Source organism: Mizuhopecten yessoensis, unplaced genomic scaffold (assembly GCF_002113885.1).
Source record: "Mizuhopecten yessoensis strain PY_sf001 unplaced genomic scaffold, ASM211388v2 scaffold11179, whole genome shotgun sequence".
NCBI lineage: Eukaryota > Metazoa > Mollusca > Bivalvia > Pectinida > Pectinidae > Mizuhopecten > Mizuhopecten yessoensis.
This window is the reverse complement of record NW_018408919.1, coordinates 1,467,194-1,490,601: the sequence shown is the minus strand read 5'-3', so window position 1 is coordinate 1,490,601 and position 23,408 is coordinate 1,467,194. Positions and strand designations below refer to the sequence as shown.

Below are 23,408 nucleotides of genomic sequence, written 5' to 3'. Positions count from 1 at the left end.
TATTTCTAAGAGATTGGTGATGGTGTCCGTTCAGATGTTTGGTTCACTGTTTGGTCAGCTGTGGACAGTGTCCAGTTTGATGGGTATTTCTCAGGGACTGGTGATAGTGTCAATGCAGGAGTTTGGTTCATGGTTTGGTCAGTGTTTGGCGTAAACAGGATTAGAGTCGCTGTCCACCTTTCTACATCAAACAGGAATGGCAGATAGGACCTACATGGGTCAGTGCCCCATCTTAATCCCCTATTGGCCACCGCTAATTCAATTACCCTCAACAACAGGGATCAAGGGCTGATAGTCAGTATACAAAACAAGCAGAACTTAAAGGGACTATACTTGCTTGAGGGAACGAAGGGGCCAGATTTTCATAGAAGTGTGTGCTTATATACTGGCTTGGAGAAACACTGGTGATTTTTTCATTAGAAGTTGTGAAATCCTTAAGAACTTGAGAAGAAAGGGGGCCAACTTTTCATAAGAGAGTGTGATAGCTAAAGGGGCTATATATGGAATAAAAGGGGCCAACTTTCCTACCTGTTTGACCAGCTGAAGGGATTGTGCGGACCTAATGTGTTAAAAAGCACCTGTTTTTTCTCTCTCTTAAATGTAAGGGGAATTTCACGGTGGTTTTTATAGATTAGGGGACAAAGTGGAGATTTAAGGGGCCAGCTTTGTGGTCTAACTTGACAGATCATTGTTGGTAAGTGTTTCATCATCAGATTAGTTGTTGTTCCCCGATAATTAGATTTACATTGGGGATTTTGTAGTTGTTAAAACTCAAAGATTTCTGTATATGTTTATATACACTACCTGTTAGAAATCACACCATAATCACAGACACTCCACAGAGACATACTACCAACACAGAATCTTGTAAAAATAAAACTTTTTCTAAATGTTTGTGGGAAAATCCAGGGTGACAGATTTTAATTGAAGGTTAAGAATAGGTATCAGTATCCAGAGAAAACAACCAGCACAGCTGTTATTATTCCTGTCAGGGTTATAGCACCATTATATAACTCGATCCCTAATAATAGCTATATCCACCTTTTACTACTATAGCCCCCTAATGGGATCAAGACTTTCAGGTCTAAGAAAAGAAAGGTGAGATTTCTTTAACCAGTTCGACAGGATTTAGGGGTGTTTTTATAAACACATTTGGTTTGTAATATAAAAAAAAATCATTAAAAGTATCATTTCAAGGTACCAAAATTTAAATGTTGTTTTTGTAAATGTTTTGTCTTTGCAGTTGGAATTTTATGTTATCAATAATCAGAAATGAAATATTTTAAACTGTGATGTGGGTTTGATTATTAATATTTTTGAATTTTGGATTGATAACACATTTAGAAGAAAAAAAATATGATTTGACCTCTCATATCCTTCTTTATTATAAAACGTATCTGATTCAACTGTTAGATTTACAATTAACTGCAGTTCTTTTGGCTGAAAAGACATTTCAATTACAACATTTCTGGAATTGGTTAATTGACTTATTAATGATAGAGGCACAAGGGAAGTTTCCAAATTACTTAAGATACTATGTAATAAATGAAATGTGTAGCATACTTAAGTCTTTATAAAGAAGTTTTCTTACACCTTTATAAATCCAGATAATTGGTTCGTCTGGGACAAGTTAATTCCTAGGAGATATATTTTCACTACCAGAGCAGATTGCACCATATCAGCTTGAGCCCCTATATTGAAATGATTAAAAAAGGGAAAATTCCAGTGACATGATTGTTGCCCTAACTTGTCATCTTGGTCATAAGTCTAAAATGGATGATCGGCTGTCTCGATACTGATAAGCTAGTTTAAAAAACGTGAATTAAAGTTTTCTTAACTTTGACAACGACCATCCGTCAGGGGTGTCTCGTGTCTGACATTATAGAACTGTCCGGCATGTCTAGTGGGGGCGGAGTTGTATGCCCTTCTTCATCTACTGATGATGGAGTCTAAAATAAACAAACACTGACAAGTCACGGACAACCGATTTTGAAAATTAGCCAGAGAATTTGTTAAGAAGTGAAATAGTAATGCTTGACATCTTTTCATCTGTCACTGTGATTGGTTGGGTACTGATTTTTACCTGTGTTGACCAGGAGTGACCACTGCACCCTCTGGTGGTCACCAGTGGTCAGTGTGGTCAGTGTATTTAGGGACTATAATGGAGTTAGACCTGAGGACTTCCTCCGTGTAATTACTACAGTAGCACAGTGTCATAGGTTCTGTTGTGTGTGATAATTACTACTACACCATCTTGACAAATCTAATTAGACTTTTCTCTAACTTTGCCTCATGTCAATTCTGAAAGTCTGCGGGCCAAATTTATTCCAGTCAAATGTATTGGATAAGTTGAACTGTCAAAAAAGTCCAGGTGTGGATTTAAGTTAAGGATCTTAGCACATCAGTGTATTTGTGATAATCGCTGGAGAACCGATAGGTATAACATTGGATCTACTGATAATCGAAACATCTCGGACCAAACTTGGACAAAATTATATTCTTCTGATTCAGGTGAGTACAAAAAATACACCATGGTAAATTTCATTGTTAATTTTGGTTATGAACAGGGAAAATAATGAAAATGCACACATTCTAAATTCATTGTTAAGGTGTTTTTTTAAAAAGAGTATTTTTCAAGGTTATTTAGATCGGTAACATACATAATAATAGAAATTAATAAATATTATTTGCTTTCAAAACTTATAGGCCTTTACAGTATAATTTTAAACATTGTTAATTCTGATCATATCCTGGGGTTTTTTCACTTGAGACTCAAAATGTAATCAGTTCAATAATTAAACGGTTTGTTAAAATAATCTGATATCAAATTTTTATCAACTCAATCAGGTATATATGGTGTCTGCTAGGAAGAGATAAGACGGATACACCCCACAGAGTTCAGACAAAACCCACCTACCCACATAAACCAAAGATTACAACCATCCACAGATATCTGAATGAACTTGTCCATATGTGTCTACTAGAAGAGTACAACAGTAATACATGCTTCTTCGTACACAAATACATATATACATGGCATCATTCATACATTTATATGGTACTAGTTATAAAATGGTTTTGAAATGTAAATTACGTGACAATTTAAAAATTGTTTTCATTTAATATTTTCATTATTCTATTCTTGCATGCAGGTATATTTTCCCTTACATTGGGGTAATTAAAAAATGGTTCTATTAGATTTTTTGTCATTTGAAGAGAATATTTAAAGCTTTATTTTAAGATTTATTTAGTCAAGAAAAAGGGACAGTAATTTTCATACAAGAAACTCTGAAGGATCCACTATAAAACATATATCAATTTCAAAGATAAATAAATTTTAAAAAAAATGTATGAAAATTAAAAAAAATATATATGTGCATGATGTGTTCAAGACAAAACCTGCACACATAAACATATTTAAATTCAGTCTGAAATATAAATAATTTTGAAAATATGATTCAAAAGATTTTTTGAATCCAACCATATTTTGAATTAGGGCCTGATTTTATTGAATTCAACCCTATTTTGAATGAACTACACACCTGTAAGATTTGCACCTGTGCGGCTGTAAAGATTTACCTGTTTACCTGTTACCTATCAAACAATTTAAACAAGTGGATGTTAGTGAAATAAAACAGTCTATATAAGATCCAATGGTCTATATTTATGACAGGTTTCCCAGTGGTTAATTTCATGTATTAGACCATGCCAATAGAAAATGACCGTTTTTCAAGTCTCCGTCACAGATATCGGGATTGTTACACCTGTGTGAATGAGGTTCCTAATAAGGGACAAGAGGTCAGGTTTTATGGCAGTGATTTGTGTTATATGGAGGAGAAATCAAGTTAAATAAAGCAGACTTCATACAGTGTGACTTAATATACTATGAAAGGCCGGCAGATGTTAATCATGTCGCAAGATGTCCACAGGTTTACGTGTAGAGTAGGCTAAATGCTTCAGTCAATACAAATTCACTTGTTGCTAGATTTAAAATGAAATTTTTCACCTTTATCTCCACATTTGATCAGTTTTTGTCGGTTTCACCCAGAGAGAAAAAGAAAAATTTGATATTTTTCTGAGATAACGCAGGTTACCTCAATCTTCGATAAAAATGTTAAGACCTTTTGTCTTTACACCTGTAGAGAATGTCCAGTCATCGTCCAGTTAGACTGGTCAAGGCTGGACAGACACCAAGGTTACCCGTCTCCCTCACCCTCCTGCAGTCATCTTATCTCCCGGGACTTAGCTCACAGCTACAGAATGAGAGGCCCTAATACTATTTTCAAATATTTGTGCAAAAGTCATTGATAAAATTGTAAGTGTCAGGTATATTGTGGGGCTCCGATGAAATTTCAGTTATCTTAATGAAGTTAACGTGTCAATGTTACAAAATTTCTGCTGATTTGAACACCTGCTGATTCTCTGAGGAGACGTTTCATACTTCACATATAATACATGTTTTGTAGCAAGCATGTATCTTCTCTTAATATCCCCTCGCAACGAAAGTTTGAGGGGATTTAGGATTTAGCCCGTACATATGTACATATGTTACACTCTTTGTCAGCACTCTAGCGACTTCATTTCTCAATTTGTATCACTTAAAATGTCTTGTATGAACAACAATTAGTTCCAAAGTTCCAAAATATTTTTTATTAAACTTGTGAAGAGAATTAAATAACCAAATTGTGACCTAATACCATATTTATCCAGTAATAAGCCCATGCCTAGTAATAAGCCCACCCATATATATTGTCATTCAGTAGATATATGTTAACTAATGTTATTTCGTTGCCCTGTTATAAGCCCACATCCCTAATTTGGGTCACAGGTTGTGTGTTCTTACATCAAATCTTTAGTTTGAGTGGAAGATAGTTTAACAATTAAACACCACATATGTCTATGTGAAAAACTATAGATATGAACTTTGACCATGTGTCATTTTGACATAGCATGCATCTGACATGTATACAAATCCCAGAATATGTTCTGACTGATGACTGGTGGGTCCCTTGGTACAGACGGGTCCAAAACAATTCTTTATTCTATCCTACAAAAGTACCTGTTTGTCCATCCCCCAATCTGATGGTAGTTATCTGTATGTTTTGGTGTTGTCCCCTGGTCAGAAGTCAGCCTAGATCGTGGGGGTCACAATTGACCCCTAATCCATCTAATTGACTCCCCACAAAGCCGTAATTATGGCTGCTGACCAGTATGTTTGGACAGTGCCTTTGTGTTACACGAAGCAACATTTCTTTCCATTTCCATCGAAGATCCCACACGACACCTCACTTTGTCAATAAGATTGTTAGTGATTATCTGTAGTCGCTTTGAAACGTACCAGAGAGCAGTAATGACAATAATTTTATATTCTTCGGTCGAGAACGTGGCAGACACTGTAATTATCTGCCCCTTTCACTGTGTTGGGTTCAGCAGATGCGACCATGGCGACACATTCTAGCACACATCGTAGTGCATATGTAATTACCTGTCTTAGGGATATGCCCTTCACTGTAGACAATGGAAGATAAAATCTGTCAGAATGCCCTCCTCCCAGCGTCATATCACACTTGTCATTATAAAAAAGTGAAGAACAGTTTCCAGTCGAAAAGAAAAGTTTCCTAAGATCAGTTTACTCACAAAATTACCCAGTAGAAAAAGTCTGTTCAGGTGTTATTTGAATTCTCAACAAATGAAATCTTTTATATTGAAATAATTTCAAGTATGAATAATTAAATATATTTAGCTTTTATTTATTAATACGGACATTTTTAGACATTCATTTTAGGTAATATTAAAACCATTAAGTTTCAGTAGAAGTATCATTTGATTAATCTATCAGAAATAATTACTTGATTATAATGAAAAGTATTTTTTACAATAAAAGTACTCTATTCATGTTGAAAATTCAATTTGAAACATTAGTGTATTTTTAAAACAAAGCACAGAAAACCGTCTGTGATTGAACATATGTACATTCCTGGAGTAAAATAATACACCTGTAAATTTAATTATCAATTTTTATTTTCTCACCTATTAGTTAATATCCTTCTATAGTTGATTTTGCTTTTCTTAAGGCACAGGTATATCAGTGAACACACCTGTAATAGGTGTGAGACACACAGGTATGCACAGGTAAAAATACCAGGGTACATGTACACCCCCCACCTGTCACATGTAGCTCATTAATTAACTCTATAGGGAAGTTTTCTCACTGACAATACCTATCAATTTACCTGACCATGTGCTCACCACTGGTCAAGTTTGGCCACCTCTCCCCTGGTGACCTCTTTGATGTTTCTTAAAGGTAACCGTTATAAAGGTGAACATCTATTGTTCTAGAAGAGATTGTTACCAATGGTAAGAATATTACATAGACCACAGTGTTCAGATTTCTTCAACAGTTTTCCTTTTGATTTGGATGTGATATGGTGCTTTTATTACAAGGTATTTTCTTAATCTTGTTGTTCAATCTTGGTAGGTGCTTGCATTTATTTCTGTAATGTACTTACCCGATATTTCTTTTCAATATAGTTTTTCACTTCTATCATTTTTATTGCTGTTAATTATTTTGTTGATTTATATTATATATGTAATATTTTGAAAAACAAAGAATTTCCTCATTCTTAAATGTGGTACTCATATCACCTTTTACACTAGTTTCATCTTTTTTATTTTTAAATGAAGGATTTAACTTAAATTTCAAAGCAAGAATTCATTCAAACAATGAATTATCACCAGTTGATTAATTTAAAAGTGATATTTTTATGTCAACTTACTATCACCACATAAGTGCTTGACCATTTAACTCTAGAGCTTTGAATCATTAACTCTCTGTTAATGAGATACATATATAAATTACTCAAAATTTTATTTGTTTTATAAGATAATTTTAAGCAAATTAAATCCTTTAAACTTCACAGAAATCAATTGAATTATGCACTTGTATTTATAAACTTTCTGTAGGTAAAACAGAATTTGTTTTGATTTATCGAATAATCTTCATGTGTGTAATTGAGCGTCTCAAATTTGACAAGTTTAGAATCTACAGTACATATGCTTGTATTTACCTTACGTCTTAATACCTGTGCACACAAAACGAGACAGATGTGTGACGTGATCGAGTTTCAGAGATAAATTCTGCTTGCATTGAATCTGTAGTGTAACGTTTCAGTACAGGACTGTTCACTTTCAGGGTGACATGACCTGTTACTCTCTTTTGATTTCTATCTCGTAAAGGTGAAAATACTCCGGTTCAACACTGCAACAGATCAATGACTCAAATTTGTTTAGTGAAATCCAGAGGTTTTTATTTCACAGGTAAAATTATAATCTACACTAACCATTACAGTTGTGTATATGCTCTTTTGTAATACTTTAGTTTAATGTCTTATAGTTTCTTAAAATGTGGATACAAAAACTGGTTTATAAACACTTTATTGATCAATGAACTCAAAAAAGTTTTGGGAAACATTTAAAAAATTTGATTACGCAGTAAGATGAACTTTATTTCATTCAATTAGCGGTACGGTGCTGCTTTACCGTTATTTTATAGACACGCGTGCTGAGATCTTGTGCGGCTGTGTTTCAACATACATGCTAAGTTTACGCTTATTGTAGACATATCATGCTGAGGTCTTACTATAGTTGTGTATCATTAGGTTAATGCTTAGTTTACCGTTATTTTAGAGGCAGTCATGCTAAGATCTTGTGTGGCTGTGTTTCACCAGACACGCTGAGTTTACCGCTACTTTAGACCGACATAAGGAGATCATGGATAGATATGTTTTATATATTGCATTAAATGATATAAGAAGATGAGACACCTGAGGTTTGTGTTTGGTCATCAAACTGACCGGTGGTTAAGGTCTCCTTTGTCCATGACCACGGGTGATCAAATCCCGGTCAGTTTCTCTGAGGGACAACTGACAGTCAGTCTGTGTTTCCCCCACAGATTGTGAAAGCATTGAGTACTTACATACATTGGTGGCTATTGTCTCGACCATATCGTCGATCAGTTTAAGGAAACAGCACAATGGAATTTAGGGATATGCCTGAGATTTCCTTAGTAGGTAGATGTCCTCTATTGTACGGGGATTGCTATAAGTAGATTACGTCCCAATAACTGTTATAATACTTCTAATCCGGGTATATCATACAACTTGGCTAATACAAACCTGTTTTGTGTTTTGCAGGAACCAACACCATTGCATAAAGGAAAACATCACAGTCTGTTGGGAGACTTTTACGTCGGAGGTGTGATTGTTGTGATTCAACAGACAAACTCTTCAAAAAGGAGGTGTGAATGTTGATGGTTCAGTGGCAAATATAATGAGGATGTGTATTTGATGTTTATGTAAAGACTAGTCAACGATGGATTCTTCTGTCCAGATTATTTTCGTCATGACTGCAGCGTTCTGCAGCCTGTGTGATGGAATCATATATTACCATATAACGGAGGAACGAGACCCCAAAGTGCTTGGTAATGTGGGTGCAGACGCAAACATTACAGACACCGCGTCAACAACTTTTCGATTTGTGGAGACAGGAAGTCAACATTTAGAAAAATTCAATATCGAAAGTCAATCTGGAATTTTGAGTACTAAGGCTAAGTTAGATAGGGAAGAGCTTTGTCGTTTTAACAAAACTTGCGAATTAAAATTACGAGTTGCTGCTGTAACAACCGGAATTACTAGCGTCCAGTGGTTGGAAGTGAGGGTCGTTGTTGATGACATAAATGACAATGCTCCAACTTTCAAACAACCAACAATGACCTTGGATATCTCTGAAGGGTCGAAGAGTGGTAACACGTTTCCAATTGTCGGAGCAACTGACGAAGACATGGTTGGCAACAACTCCCTCCGTGGATACCAGCTAAGTTCTCCAAGTCAAACTTTCCGATTGGTTGTTGGAGACGAAAAGCCTGATGGAACTCTAGAAGTGAGTCTGCAATTGATTGAGGATATTGATAGAGAAATCAAGGATTCGTATAAAATCTATGTAATTGCAAAAGATGGTGACAGTCCCCCGCGGACGGGAATGTTGACTGTTGATGTCAGGGTAACTGATATTAACGATAACAAACCTCAGTTTACCAAAACCCGTTACGAGGTCACAGTTGAAGAGGACATGGCTGTCAGTTCCAACATTCTACAGATCAAGGCTACGGACAAGGATATTGGACAGAATGGGGAGGTTAGATATCGTTTTAGTGACCGTGTAGGGACCGACGTCACTGAATATTTCAGTATTGATGAACGATCTGGCAACATTAGCCTCATCAGAAAGCTTGAATATGTACAGGGAGGTAGCTACACATTTATTGTTGTCGCTTTTGATCAGGGTAGTCCTCCGAATGACAACCAATCTGTCGTCGTAGTCACAGTGGAAGATAAAAATAACAACTCTCCAGATATTAACATCAATTATTTGACTCCAAAGGATGGAGAGGTCATGGAAAACTCGGCTGTGGACACACCCATCGCGCATATCCAGGCACTGGATGGTGATGTAGGTAAAAACGGGGAGGTCACATGTTCAATTGACAACCCACTGTTTCGCATGAACCCCATGGCTGGGAATGAGTTCATCATCGTGGTGAATGGTCTACTTGATCGCGAGGACCAGATTGAACACGTTATCACCATTTTCTGTCATGATGGTGGAGTGCCCTCGCTCAACAACAGTATTACGTTCGGCATGCAAGTGACGGACGAAAACGATAACCCGCCTGAGTTCATGAACCGTGTGTACAACACCAAGGTGTCGGAGAACACGCCTGCTCCTGCCCTCATAACCAAAGTCAGTGCCATGGACTCGGACCAGGAAATGAATGCCAAGGTCACCTACAGCCTCCCGGAGGATGCACACTCGCTGTTCTCTATTGGTGCACAGTCGGGCATTATTGAGTCCCGTGTACCTTTTGACCGCGAGACGGTCGATCGGCTGGAGTTTCGCGTGTTTGCTGCGGACAATGGCTTAACAAAAAGATACACGGCTACTGCTACTATCATTCTTACAATCACTGATCAAAACGACATCACACCCAAGTTCACACAGGAAGTGTATGAGTTTGATGTGTATGAACATTCTCTTGGATTTTTCGGAAATGTGACAGCAACAGATGACGATTTGGGTGAGAATGGACAGATTTCCTATATTATACCTCCCGAATATATCACCATGCCGTTCTCAATCTCAAAGAGGACTGGAAAACTGGGAACATACCGTGAAATGGACCGCGAGAGGCAAGATCAGTACCACTTTCGGGTCATTGCTAGGGACAACGGTTCCAACTCTCGTGAGAACACAGCTCAGGTGATAGTACGAGTCAAGGACCTTAACGATAATGCACCTGTGATGACATTCCCCAACGAGACCAACAGTTCTATCCTTCTGTCGTACCGAGCTGAACCCGAATCTCTCGTCACAACTATTGTAGCTGAGGATGCAGACATCGGCGAAAATGCAGAAATAAGCTTCATCATTATAAGCGGTGATGATGATGGATTGTTCAAACTTGATCGTAACTCAGGTGAGATTTTATTGAAAAGGGAAATCAAGCTTTTCGAAATAAAGATGTATACGTTGGACATTTCTTTAGAAGATAATGGTATGCCAAAACAGAGCACACGTCATTACATCAACATACAGGTTCATTTTGTCAACAGTACTGTCATATCGGAGGAAGTAGTGGTAACTAGTGGCAACATCCTCATCGCAATAGCGATAGCGTGTATCACTTTTGTCCTCTCCACAGCAATCATCATCTCAATCTGCATCATTCGAAGAATCGACATGAAAAAGCGTAATTACAATTCAAAAAGTGCTGAAGAAATGAAGATTATTCAGACGATGGGTCGAGGAAGTAACAGGTCGTCGTCGTCGAAAGGTTCGCGTGACGAGTTTCTACCTCCACATCACATGTTGAACAGGCCAAACAGGAAAGAAGTCAGTTTTTCTTTGGACGATGAACAGGATAGTGGCTTCACCTTCACCGTTCCTCCGAGTCTTGCATCCTCCGTCCCACACAGTCTTACCTCCTCAGGAATGGTCACCTTCAAGGCGGGTGGCTCCATGATGGACGATCCCTCCAACAAACAGGTAAGCATTCTCATCCTAATTAAAGGGTTGGGGAGGTCACCATCTGGCTATAGCTATCATCTGGCTGGCTAGAAGTGTCAAGGCTGTAGTGGGTGAATAGAAGGTAAAAATAAAAAAGTATTAATTGTGAGCACAAATACTTGTATACTTTTGTATGTAATATAATTTTATTAGAATATTTATCAGGAAATTAAAAAAAATATCTTTAATTTTAGTGTGTAGTGAACACATTATGTAAAGCTTCACCCCAATTCTCGCAAAATTTTAAATGAATTATGCTTGTGAATATCCCAAAACTGTCGAGTTACCATATAGTGGAACATTTTTAATCTGGTTTCATGTAAGTTCAATTAATTCAAAAATTTATATTTAAATTTTACCTACCAGGTAAATGTAATTATTTGTTATGTATATGGTAATATATTTTTTTATGCCTTGGATCAAAAGTGAAATAATTAAAAAAAATATCTACACATACAATTTCAATCAAATTTTTTTATGACTTTGAAAAAAATGGAATTAAAGCTTTTTTCAAAATCTGATTTTTAAATTGATGGAAGACTTTTTTGATTATAGAAATTATTAAAATCTGATCCTCAGAATGATGGAAGACTTATATAGTGTTGTATTTGATAACATAATGTATAAGTCGACAGTTGATATGTCTGAAACAGATATCCGGCTAAAGACTAGCTCTATAACTCTTTACCTAATCCCTAATCAGTTAACTGACCAAGATAGCCAGCATAAGAGCCAGAGATGACCACTAGAATGACCACTTGAGCACACAAGATCTTGTCTCAAGTGTCCAGTGTGTCAACAATAAACAAACTGTCCCCCATTCTGCTCCAGCCCCTCTTGTTTACGAACATCACTCTGATTTAATACTGAGAGTCAATAACGTTCCAGTAATACCTGATTACTGCCTCAGACAGGGTTGTCCTGTGGCCCCACTGACAAGTGCTCGGAAAACACACCTCCATGTTGGGAAAATTGGCAGCTTGCATCTAACTCCTTGTCTGTTTGTCTCGGCCTGATTAATCCTAAGAGCCATGTTTGCATGTTTCTTTAATACTGTGAGCGTACAAACAAGCCGCAATAACACCCCTAACAGGATGTAGGTATCGGGTATCTCCCCGCCTGAATATCGCCACCCTGTCAGCCACGAGACATCGGAGCATCACCTGCTCATTGACTCCATAGAATATTCCCCGAAATTATTTTTACGATTAATGTGAGAAAAACATTGTCACATTTTATGTAACTTAAATTTCTCTTATGTTTGGCCTCATTTGACAAAAGTGATACAATTTAATTAAAGGATAATGCATTAACTGTGTTTTTGTCGTTATCAGACATATCTGTTAGATAAAATTTACCTGTGCTAAGCTGTTTTATAATAGTTATTAATATTGATCTACTAGCTAAGCTACGTAAGACCCAGGCCGCTCTCTGTCTTGTCATTATAACCTAACAATGGGGGGTTGTTAGTGTGGGTCTCAGACAAATATTGAAGAAACATCTAATATTTAATTTTCCAGTATAATGAATATTAATTTACTGACCTATTTATAGATCTGTTAAATTATTTCTTGACATTGTAGACTTACGTGATTCTTTTATCATGGTCAGCAATCTGATCTTCGTTCTAAATCAATATTTTCCTGATCCTAAACAGCAATAAACCATTCAGCATATATCATGAATAATATATTAATAAAACAGATAAGTAATTTAACAAGGTTGATCATTAAAATTAAAAAAATAAAATGGAAGTCTCTACAGGTTGTCCAATTTTATAGTTAGTGTGTTTTGGAACACTTTTCTATTTTGCAGTTCAAAATTGTTCCAGCAATACAGAAATTTCATTATCCATATGCTTTAATGTGGAGGATCATGAAACTGGTTGCATGGATAAACGAGGCTGTTTTGACAGTTTGTTTAAAAATCTCCCGAAATAGACGAATTATATCTCAATTTTAATTTCCATATGTATATCGTAAATTAAATATTGATTAGAGATGTGTAAACAAGCTTTAATTTGAATTGTTTTTTTTAATTTCCAGCTTGCTCCTCAACAGACCAGCAGCCATAGTAGGGATGGCAGTAACCTCTCGGACAACAAACAAAAGCAGGTGCATCGCATGGCCTCTCTCCGTGTCCAACAGCAGCTCCTTATGTCACAGGACGGAGGGGGTCAGTCGGTCTGGAGGAAACACCCACAACTCACAGAGGTAGGTAACACCCCTGTCATCATTGATGGTTGTGGCCCTTCTTCATCTATAGCAAAACTGGATGTATTTATGCTATCCAACCATATACTGTCACAATCACCCCTCCCCCTAGATCTACCCCTCAACCCAAACCCCATCCTAGAGCCCTCCAAACACCATACCTTAGAACTTCACCATTCTTAAAGCATTGGGTTGTTCCTTAAAACCAACTTTATTATCTGCCAAGAAGAAATAATACAAGAACTACTTGTCATTAAATATTAGTACACCTTGATAACAAATGAAAAATAAAATAAGATATTCATGTGTATTTCGTATACAGGCCTGTATTGTAAATTGATTACGTTCAAGTCTGATATTTGTCCATCTATTTACCGATTTTCGACTAATCTCTAAATTCCAAAATGAATTCATTGTACAAACATGAGGTAGCCAGTGATCCAAGAGAGCCTGAAGCCTTTGAATATATTGAGATAGATATAACTTATGTAAGGCTTCTCCGATTTTATATGTCAAGGTTTGGCGACTTTGAGAGATTATCGGCGCCAATTTCACATTTTTTTTACACGTCAATGATTAATCAATAATCCCCGACAAATTGTCTACATAATCAATTTGTATTTCTTATACTTACCCTTAAGAAAACCAATTGAATTTTACTCCCCGCAGATATCTTTTTAATACGTAATTTGTCGCCCAGTGGCCATTTCTAGGGTTGACAAATTAGACATCATTGTCTAGTGGTGTCAGTATTGCTGAGATCTATAAGATAGGGTGGGGAGAGGGGGTAGATGTGACGAGATAAATTGGGGTGTCGGGATAAAAGACTCTCCGAGGTCAACAGTTGTTCAATATTCTCGGGTATCAAAAACTCTGTCATTGTGTTATTAATTGCTTTTCTATACAGGCCACAATTTTTACCTAGGAAGTGTGTAAGACTGCTTATTAGACATTACCCAGGTATAATTTACCTGGCACAGAGCCCCCGGGCTAACAGCTACATCACACCCTGAACCACACCTGTAAATAGTAGGCCCAGATCTGCAAAGCCTTGTTACCTTAATACATTATATTTGTACGAATCTTTAATAGAAAGTGATGTTTGAAAATTATTTAGATTTTTTTCTGACAAGTGTATATTCATTCGAAATTACTAACCAAGACTATATCTAATCTGTTTTAATTGAATTATTTATACAATTTTTTATTTTTTTTTAATTTGATGAGAAAAGCTGGTAAAGGCTTCAAACAACTGAATGTACATGTAGGTAGGGTCCATAAATTTATGAATAGCTTACCAAGGTAATGTAATTTATTTTACATTTTCTTTTATAGATATTTAAAAAATAATGTTCAAATCTCTAAATCGAAAGTTAAGTATAAATCTCTAAAAGTGTTGCTAGGTGTATGGTGTTCAATTGAACCAATTTTGACCCAAAAAACATGATAGAAATTATCGTTCATCTTCGTATTCAGAATTATTATGTTGACAACTTTTTTAAAATTTGAAACAGTCTTTAAACTCTAGTCAATGTAAAATGTCTATTTCTCCCTGGGGTGTAATTCACATGGCAGGTGTGATGCTCAACACTTGTATTTGGGGATGGGAGATATCGCTTTAGGCCCATTGCTAAGATTAATTACAGGGAGAACAGACACAAAACGGATCCTAGAGCCTAAGAATTGTTTTCCCGTGAATCCTAGCTGGTTACACAACTACATGTAGGCCAATCGCCCGAGAGCCGCAGGTGCAGGATAAAATTTACACTGAAAATCATCAAATGAACAGATTTTTTGTCCTGTTGAGACTTTATCTAGCTAACCACGTTGATTTCATTAAGAAATCTATCTCTGTGGTGCACTTTCAAAAGTTCCTCTCCTAATTCCCCAGCCAATTAATTAAGCTTTAAATGTAGGTAGACATTATCTTTTTTGAGTTTGATGCTTGATTTCTTAATTAAATTATTCTAATGGCTGTAATTGATTGATTAGATAATAATGTTTGGTTGGTTTTACAGAAAAAACAGTTGTCAGTACCTCGGTCCCACCAGGAGGGCCACCATGACGATAACCGTAGCGACCTGTCCGGAGAATCCACAACAAGTGACAGTGGCCGAGGTGGAAGTGATGAGGACCTCCGTCATGCAGGAATCTCTCACCCGCCTGAGTTAGGTAGGTATTTCGGCCAATCAAGGTTGATGTTCGCTTAACACAACTTATATATAGATATGTCCATATAAAAAGTGGAACAGGATCAATTAAACTTTATCTAAAGATTGATTTCAAGTAGATTTTGTTCAGAAAAGTAGGTGAAACCAGTGAATTGATACCTCTCCATTGGTTATATACAGAGTATTGTACAATTTTATTTTAATGTGAATAATACAATACATGCCAAACTATAATCTGGTATGAAGAATATAGAAATAAATCTATTTTATTCTAGCATTGTAAATTTATTGTTTCCAGTGTCCTCAATGCACCACGATATTTAACTTTTGATACACTTTTCTAATGGCAAAATAAAGAAATGATGTTTTTTTTTCCAGATCACAGTGGAGATTCTCGCCATTTCTCAACCACAGACAGTAGCGGAGTTTCTTCTCTTTCTTATAATTCAAGTGCTGTGAATGCAGGAAGACCAATGTTTTCCACTTTTGGACATTCTAACAATGACACATTTCCACGGAATTCTAACAGAAATCCCGTACCCCAGGGTGGGCGCAGTCACTCGAGGCCTCCTCGTCAGGGGCAACGAGTGCAAAGGCTACAATCGGACAACTATCCCCCACACCATAAACAATTTGTTGACATTCCAAGGGCGCCGTCAGCTGATCTGCGCTCAAGCAGATGTTCTGTAAACAGTGATAAAAACCAAAGAACAAATCGTCTTCAAAGTGCCACACCGACATTTGACGACACGCTCAGTGAGAGCTGTGCGACGACCAATCGTGATGATGACGATGTTACGACAACGTCGGGAAGCTATACTGTGAATGCTGATGATCTGTGTAATGAAATAGATGAACTCTTCTTGAAAACTGACACAGTTGTATGATAGTTTGTGATAAGTGGTATAGGAGTGAGAGAATATCTGACAAAGACAACTTAGGGGAAAAAAAGGAGAAAGTATGAGAGTGCGAGAGAGAAAGAGAGAAAGATGGGAAATAGGGATATGACAGAGACTGAGAAAGGTTAATGTTTAGGTGCTCAGTATAAAATTCTTGCCAAATTTGTTTATATTGAAATGTTCCATAAAAACAGATATTTGTCTTGTCTATGTTAAGTATATATGCTACCTAACTGTGAAACTTATCTCTATTCAGAAGAGTTCCACTATAAAAAGAAATTACTTGAACGTCTTTTACGATTCATATTAAGGACTTATCAATATTAATATCAAGGCGTATTATCAATTGATGACAGAAAATACCAGCATTGGTGAAATTGAGGTATCTTTTATTTATTGTGAACCATTTAATTTTTCGCAAGAATTCAAAATAGGTAACAAAAAGGAACAATGATCAGTACCTGGGATATGATTCTTAACGTTTCAATAAATATTAACGAGATATTTAAATTGTGATCCACTCTCCTCTCAAATGACGTTAAGATGTTCAACATTCTGTGACAAATATTTAATTAGAAATATCATAAGGGAGATAACTCTTATAAAAATACAAATCTGAAATCACATTGTAAGATATAACATAGTGTATATCCTTAAGTTGATAACTTCAAGTGTGTATTGCGACCAGACTAAACTTTTCAGTCTCTAAATTTAATAAGCTGACATTTGAAATACGTTATTTTACTAAAAAAAAATGGCAAAAGAATGCTAGCTTGTTTAACACGAATAATTAATGATGAAATGATGTTTACATTTTGACCAAATTATGTAAACATATCTCGAACATCAAAATGTTTAAACCCAATGCCAAAGAAAAATACCTGTTTGTATACATGTGTAGTCTTTTTAATGTCACATGATTTTTCCATAAAAATGAATTCACATAAAAACAAATCTAACCATTTCCCTTTGATTGTTGATTTACCACAATAAATCTCTTTCAAAGTTAGAACTAAAAAATGTTTTAGATGCTGCGTTAGATGATTGTCTTTTTTTGGTCCATCAATACAGTAGTGTAGATAAAATATTCTAAATTGTTGTCGGAGAATTTCTTTTTACAATTTCATATTTAATTAAAACTTCTTTTTCCTTTTATTGTTCCTGTGTATGATATCAGACCTCTTTGTTGCTATATTTATCATTGTACGTATGTGTATGTTTCGTGTGACAATTGTATATTGGGTATTGTTTTAACAGAGCCAAAATTACACCGTTTTCATTCCTATACCTTTTTTGTGCTTTTATGCATTACAAAACTTAAATATAACAAATGTTAAGAAAGATTAAAAATTAGTTATTTTTAAATTTGATTTTAAAATGCAAAATCACAAATAGATCTTAGAAATAGGCTTCTGACAAATACCCGAAACACAATATATATTTAGTGCAATATTCCGTGTAACTGTTGGTGTAGAATGTGTTAGGACTGAAAGCATTGTCTGAATTGTACTCAAAAGTGCACAGTTAAGTATGTAAGTTCAACTGCTTTAATTCTGCTCCGTAATTCAGCAGATATTTTTCGAAGGGTTCATGAAAGGAACTCCATTCTGTTGCTGTGGTTACGTGCTGTTGTTGATTTGTCATGAAATGTTATGATCCATGTTTTGTTTTGTCTGAAGTTAGTATTACAAAAATTGTATAAAATTGACCAAAATATGAAATATACATAAAAAATACAATAATACAATAAAAAAAAAAACATATAATGAATTATATTCGGTTGTTTTTGTTGTTATTCAAAGTTATTTTAAATAGTAAAGACAGACACTACATATATTGTGAGAACTTGATTAAGATTTTTCAGGTGGAGAATAATTTGTTATGAACATCTGAATGAAACAAGAGAATTCTGAACTGTCAACAAAAATGTACTTCAAACTCCAAATCAATAAAATATGGACAATAAATTAATAAAGGAAAGACTTTCATCAAGATTCTTGAAATTGTACAAGTATTGTAAGACCCTTCGCCCGTATTCATGAAACCGTCCTCATGCTCAAACTCGGATTCCGTGCTCAAGGCCAATTTCTTATTCAGTTGATAAATTAATCAAAATTTTCATATATTTTTTTCTCAATAATTGGGAAGAATGTTTGAGAGATGTTGAGCCAATCATTGTTTGCGATGTCTAGACTTACTTTTTGACCTTGTAACATGATTTAGGCAATATATTAGAAAGTTGGTTTGAGCACAGATTCCATGTTTCAGCATGAGAATGGTTTCATGAATACAGGCAAAGGTGTTCCGGATACATCTTCTGCTTTATCAATGACACCAGCTTTGTATATCTGCATCAAACCCAAGTAATGTCTTGTCCTGAAAGTAATCCTAAGGAAATGACAACGAAATCTCAGGTTTTGACCTTGTAACATGATTGAAGCAAGACACAAGAAAGATGGTTTGAGCACGGAATCCATGCTAAACCATGAGAATGGTTTCGTAAATACAGGTCCAAGTGTTCCAGAAGGATATAAGTATCTCCTGCTTCATCAACGACACCTGTCATGTATATCTTAAGTTTAATCCCAATCCTGCCACGTCCTCAAAGTAATTCTCAGGGTAATGACAACGAAACCGAAAGAACAGGGCACATTTATGAGCATTATTAAGAACTTCCATTTTCATATAAGGCAAGGAAATGGAAAATTTCCCAAAGCAATCCTGATATGACCTAGCTCGAGTTTCCTCTGGCCCTGACACCAGACTTTTGACAGATAGATGTCTGGTGTTGGTCAGACATCTATCTGTCAAAATATCTTCATCAATTTGCATATCTTGAAACCTTGTCTCATAAGTTTGTCCAACATCGGTCACAGGAGTCACAATATTCTGCGCAAGCTCTTTGATAAAAATATCAGCTGTGTAAACATCGTTGGTGAAATGGGGTTGTAACTATCAAGAAAGGGAAAGGTCACGATGGGATAACAGAAACTTTTTATTATACATGTTGTACAGTTTAGTAGCAAGCTGTCCATGTTGGTTAAATATTAAGTAAAGATTGGGGTAAGCGCTAACACTATAGCAAATTATACATCACCGGCAAAACTGTTTGACCTCATAAGTTCCTTATAAACAGGTTTTAATGTAGAGATTAGTTTTTCTAAAGCTCCCAATTAAAGTGTTTTACAGTAGAGTTCACATTTCTAGGGTCCTGCAATGTTCGTTATAAGCATGTTTACTCACCAAGAACAAAATTCATGGCCCCCTTATGTTCATTTTCTGAAGATTTGATTGTACAGTATATATACAAGTATATACCCGCTTGGAGTTCTTTTGAGGTTCTTACTTATAAACATGTTTTACTGCAGTGAAAAATATATTTTTTAATTGCTGGCTTACCTTATAAACGTATTTTATTTGAGATAACAGATGTGTTTGGTCCTTTATAAACCTGTTTTTACTATAGATCCTGGGTATTTCGGCCTTCTAAACATTTGTTTATGTAGAGAACTAAAGGACCAGTTACAAAATGGACCAGGAAGATATTCTATGGAAACATTTTATTTTGATAGCATAGGTCAAAATACACGTCTCTGTGTCCATACATATTTTTTAATTTCGTAGTCGGGATTCGAACATGTCTCAGAGGCCAGAGAGAAAAGTTTCACCCAAGTGGTAAAGGGGAAGCAACTCCAACAAAATAAAATTATAGCTGTACCACGACGATCATTGTTGAATTATTCTCGGTGTTTATTAGTCATAAGCTTTTCTGATTTTAATAAAACAAAAATGGCATACTTTTGCTAAGTAGATATATAGACAACAGCTCAAATTGTTTGCCAAACCCCACCCACAGAGACATATAACGTCTCTGCCCACCCCCCCTAGTAGTCTTACTAAAACAATCAATTGAGTTTTTAAAAAAATCATTATAAATTCGCAATCGTCAACACACAAAATAAAGCCACTTTTCAAACTCTATAAACACTGCAATACAGAATAGATAAACAAAGTTGGTTTTATCAGTACAGACATATTGCTTCTGTTTCCGAGAAGATTGCTGATGACGCTGGATTATGGAATGGAAGGTCTTTTGATGGATGTCATCTTTTTGTGTAATAACGGGCATATTGATCAAATGTCCGATTTGGAGTGCCTTATTCTTATTTTGTTAAACGAACTTATTCACTAATTTCGACATCCATGTCACACCATCAAAAGTATAAGACATTATTCAAATATCAGAGGAATAAGTCATAGAATGCTAAAATATATAACGAAAGAGATCGCCCTCCACCTCTCAATTATTTTTAACTTCTCTCTGCAGTCAGGCCTTTATAAAAAATATATTCAAAAAATGGAAAGTTGCAAAAGTCATGCCAATATTTAAATCAGGTAACATCCTGTTATCCATGCAGTTTCAAATAATAGTCTTATATCATTACTTAGATGTGTAGGGAACAATTTGAACGAGTAGTATATAAGCATAATTATAAATATTATTAAAAAAAACGACTTATTCAATCTGGATTTTTCAAACCATTCATACTCTCATCAACTTATTGAAATGAGTCTTCTTCTGTCATTAGAAAAAACGCACATCATTTGTATTTTGTGATTTCTCTAAAGCCTTCGATAGGGTATGGCACGCAGGATTACTTTATAAACTTAAACAATATGGCATCTCGGGCAATATCTTAAAATGGATTTCAGACTATCTTATGAAAAGAGAACAAGCAGTATGATTAACGAACCCGTATTCTCAGTTAAAACACCACTGCGGGTGTACCTCAAGGATCTGTACTAGGACCACTATTATTGTTGATATTTATAAATGAGATTTCTAAAGAACTTACTTCATTATCACGCTAATTTGCGGATGACACTTTACTGTCATATTCATCCCCTAATTTTGTTGATACAGAAACTAAAATATACTCTAACCTGAATATATTAGGAAAACGGTCGAATGACTGGCTTTTGACTTTTAATCCGACAAAAAACAGAAATCATGATAGTGACATTTCCAAATCTACCCTTTCAACCACAATTTTTCTTCAATAATACATCAGCAGTGATGGGAAATGGACAGAACATATAGGTTGTTCTTTTCGCAAAGCTTCCAAATATATTGCAACGTTAAGAAAACTTCAACTTACATTAAGCAGAAATAATCTTGATAAAATTTATCTGACATATATATATCCGACCACTTCTTGAATCATCCTCGATATCCAGGGGTTACGCTCACTTTCGATCTGCAGAGAGCGAAAGTGAGCGTAACCCCTGGATATCGAGGATGTTTTTGAATATGCATGTTATGTAAGGTATGTGCTAATTGGTGAAGTTAATTCATGAAACATTGAAGAAATCCAATAAGAAGCTGCTCGGACTATCACAGGGTTGCCCATATATACTAAACTGGAGTTACTATACACCGAAACGGGCTGGAAACCATTGTGCATAAGAAGAAAGATCCGTTAACTGTCAATGTTTTATACAATAAACAAGAATTCCACGAAAGTGGATGTGTCGCCTGCGCAGGAAGCTTGGAGATTACGAAGACATAGATACACTTTTCATTTCAAGAAATAACGTTAAAAGTTATTTACTATTTATAGTAACAGTGACATTGACCTTTGACCTTCGGACCTGAAAAGCAATGCCAAGCAAGCACTTTTGGTAAGGAAGCACTGCATGAAGTTTGAGTTTGATCGCCCCAAGGAAACTCAGGTTATCGCACGAAAACAGATTTTCTATTTATAGTAACAGTGACCTTGACCTTTGACCTTCGGACCTGAAAAGCAATCTCAAGCAAGCTCTTTTAGTAAGGAAGCACTGCATGAAGTTTGAGTTTGATCGGCCCAAGGAAACTCAAGTTATCGCACGAAAACATCTGCGCGGACGATGCCGCCGACGACGCAGACGCCGACATCGCAATACCTATGTGTCACCCGCTTTTCGCAGGCGACACAAAAATGATATTGTCCACGAAGACTTACGCGAATTTATGCCACCGATTATTTAAAACATGTCTAGATATAATTTAAGGAATGCACACCAATTAAGCATACCGAATTCTCGGTTGAAAATTATGCGAAATTCTTCTTTTTCAATCAACTATTAAAGCATTGAATGATCTTGACGAAAAACAATCCTCCGAAACCTTCAGCATTTTGAAAATAAACTTTAAAAATATTTCCTTACTTTTGGAACACGTTAATCTAACATATTACATTGTCGTTTAAGAAACCGTGCGAGTTCTCTAAACTATGATTAATTTTGAGCAAATTTAATTAACACTCCTGCATATAGTTGTGGGCATCCCTGTGAGGATTCGAACTACATTGTATTTTTTTTACCTGACCTTAATATAATCTATCCCCGTGTTTCACATTTTAGGTCAATGTCATGGTACCCTGGTCAAGTAAATATTGATCTTATACTGAATGGAGATATAATATATTGTCGTGAATTCGGTGTGTGTTATTCACACACCGTCACAACAAGTAGTTGCAAACGCTCTCAGCTCCTGAAATCAAAGACAAGGTGGAGGAAATTCACTCACGTGTTGCTGGTTCGATATCTAGAAGTATAAGAGACCGCGCCAACGCGTCACAGCGATGATATCACGTAGCTCACGAGATCTCGTGTCGGCGCGGTCCACGGTCCAAGGGAGATAACTCTCCCGAAATTCACCACACTCCTCCCCGTTTTATGAAGGTCCCTTCTGGGGCCTGGTTATGGCCAGGAAGAAGTCCATTGATCGGAAACCGCCTAGGCGTTGGCGCTTGACGTCGGCCAGACGGATGTCGGCCCTCCGGAGGTGGATTAATGGGGAGGTCAGAATCCCCCTTAAATGAACAGTGTTTTGCGAAGGGAAGATCCCCCCTTAAGTGAACAGTGTTTTGTGAAGGTCGGAACCCCTATTAAGTGGGTAATACATTGTCGCCCTCTAGAATTGAGTGACAAGTTATTTAGTAACTCCTTAAGTAACAATATGT

At 36.1% G+C, this 23,408-nt stretch overlaps 1 protein-coding gene across 6 annotated transcripts in view; it reads left to right on the top strand.

Annotated features, from left to right (window-relative positions):
- LOC110440333 (protocadherin-11 X-linked-like) overlaps positions 1-18,135 on the top strand; it is a 112,062-nt gene extending 93,927 nt beyond the window's left edge. For 5 of the 6 annotated variants that reach the window (XM_021483326.1, XM_021483325.1, XM_021483324.1 and 2 more), the window contains 4 exons: positions 8,193-11,100; positions 13,167-13,334; positions 15,353-15,506; positions 15,884-18,135. In XM_021483326.1, the coding sequence (XP_021339001.1) occupies positions 8,371-11,100; positions 13,167-13,334; positions 15,353-15,506; positions 15,884-16,392 (3,561 nt within the window). In that variant the 5' untranslated portion in view covers positions 8,193-8,370 and the 3' untranslated portion in view covers positions 16,393-18,135. Of the gene's footprint in view, positions 1-2,444; positions 2,512-8,192; positions 11,101-13,166; positions 13,335-15,352; positions 15,507-15,883 lie in introns of those variants that run through there. The other variant, XM_021483329.1, reaches the window with a different exon arrangement.
- Positions 18,136-23,408: the final 5,273 nt, after the last annotated feature.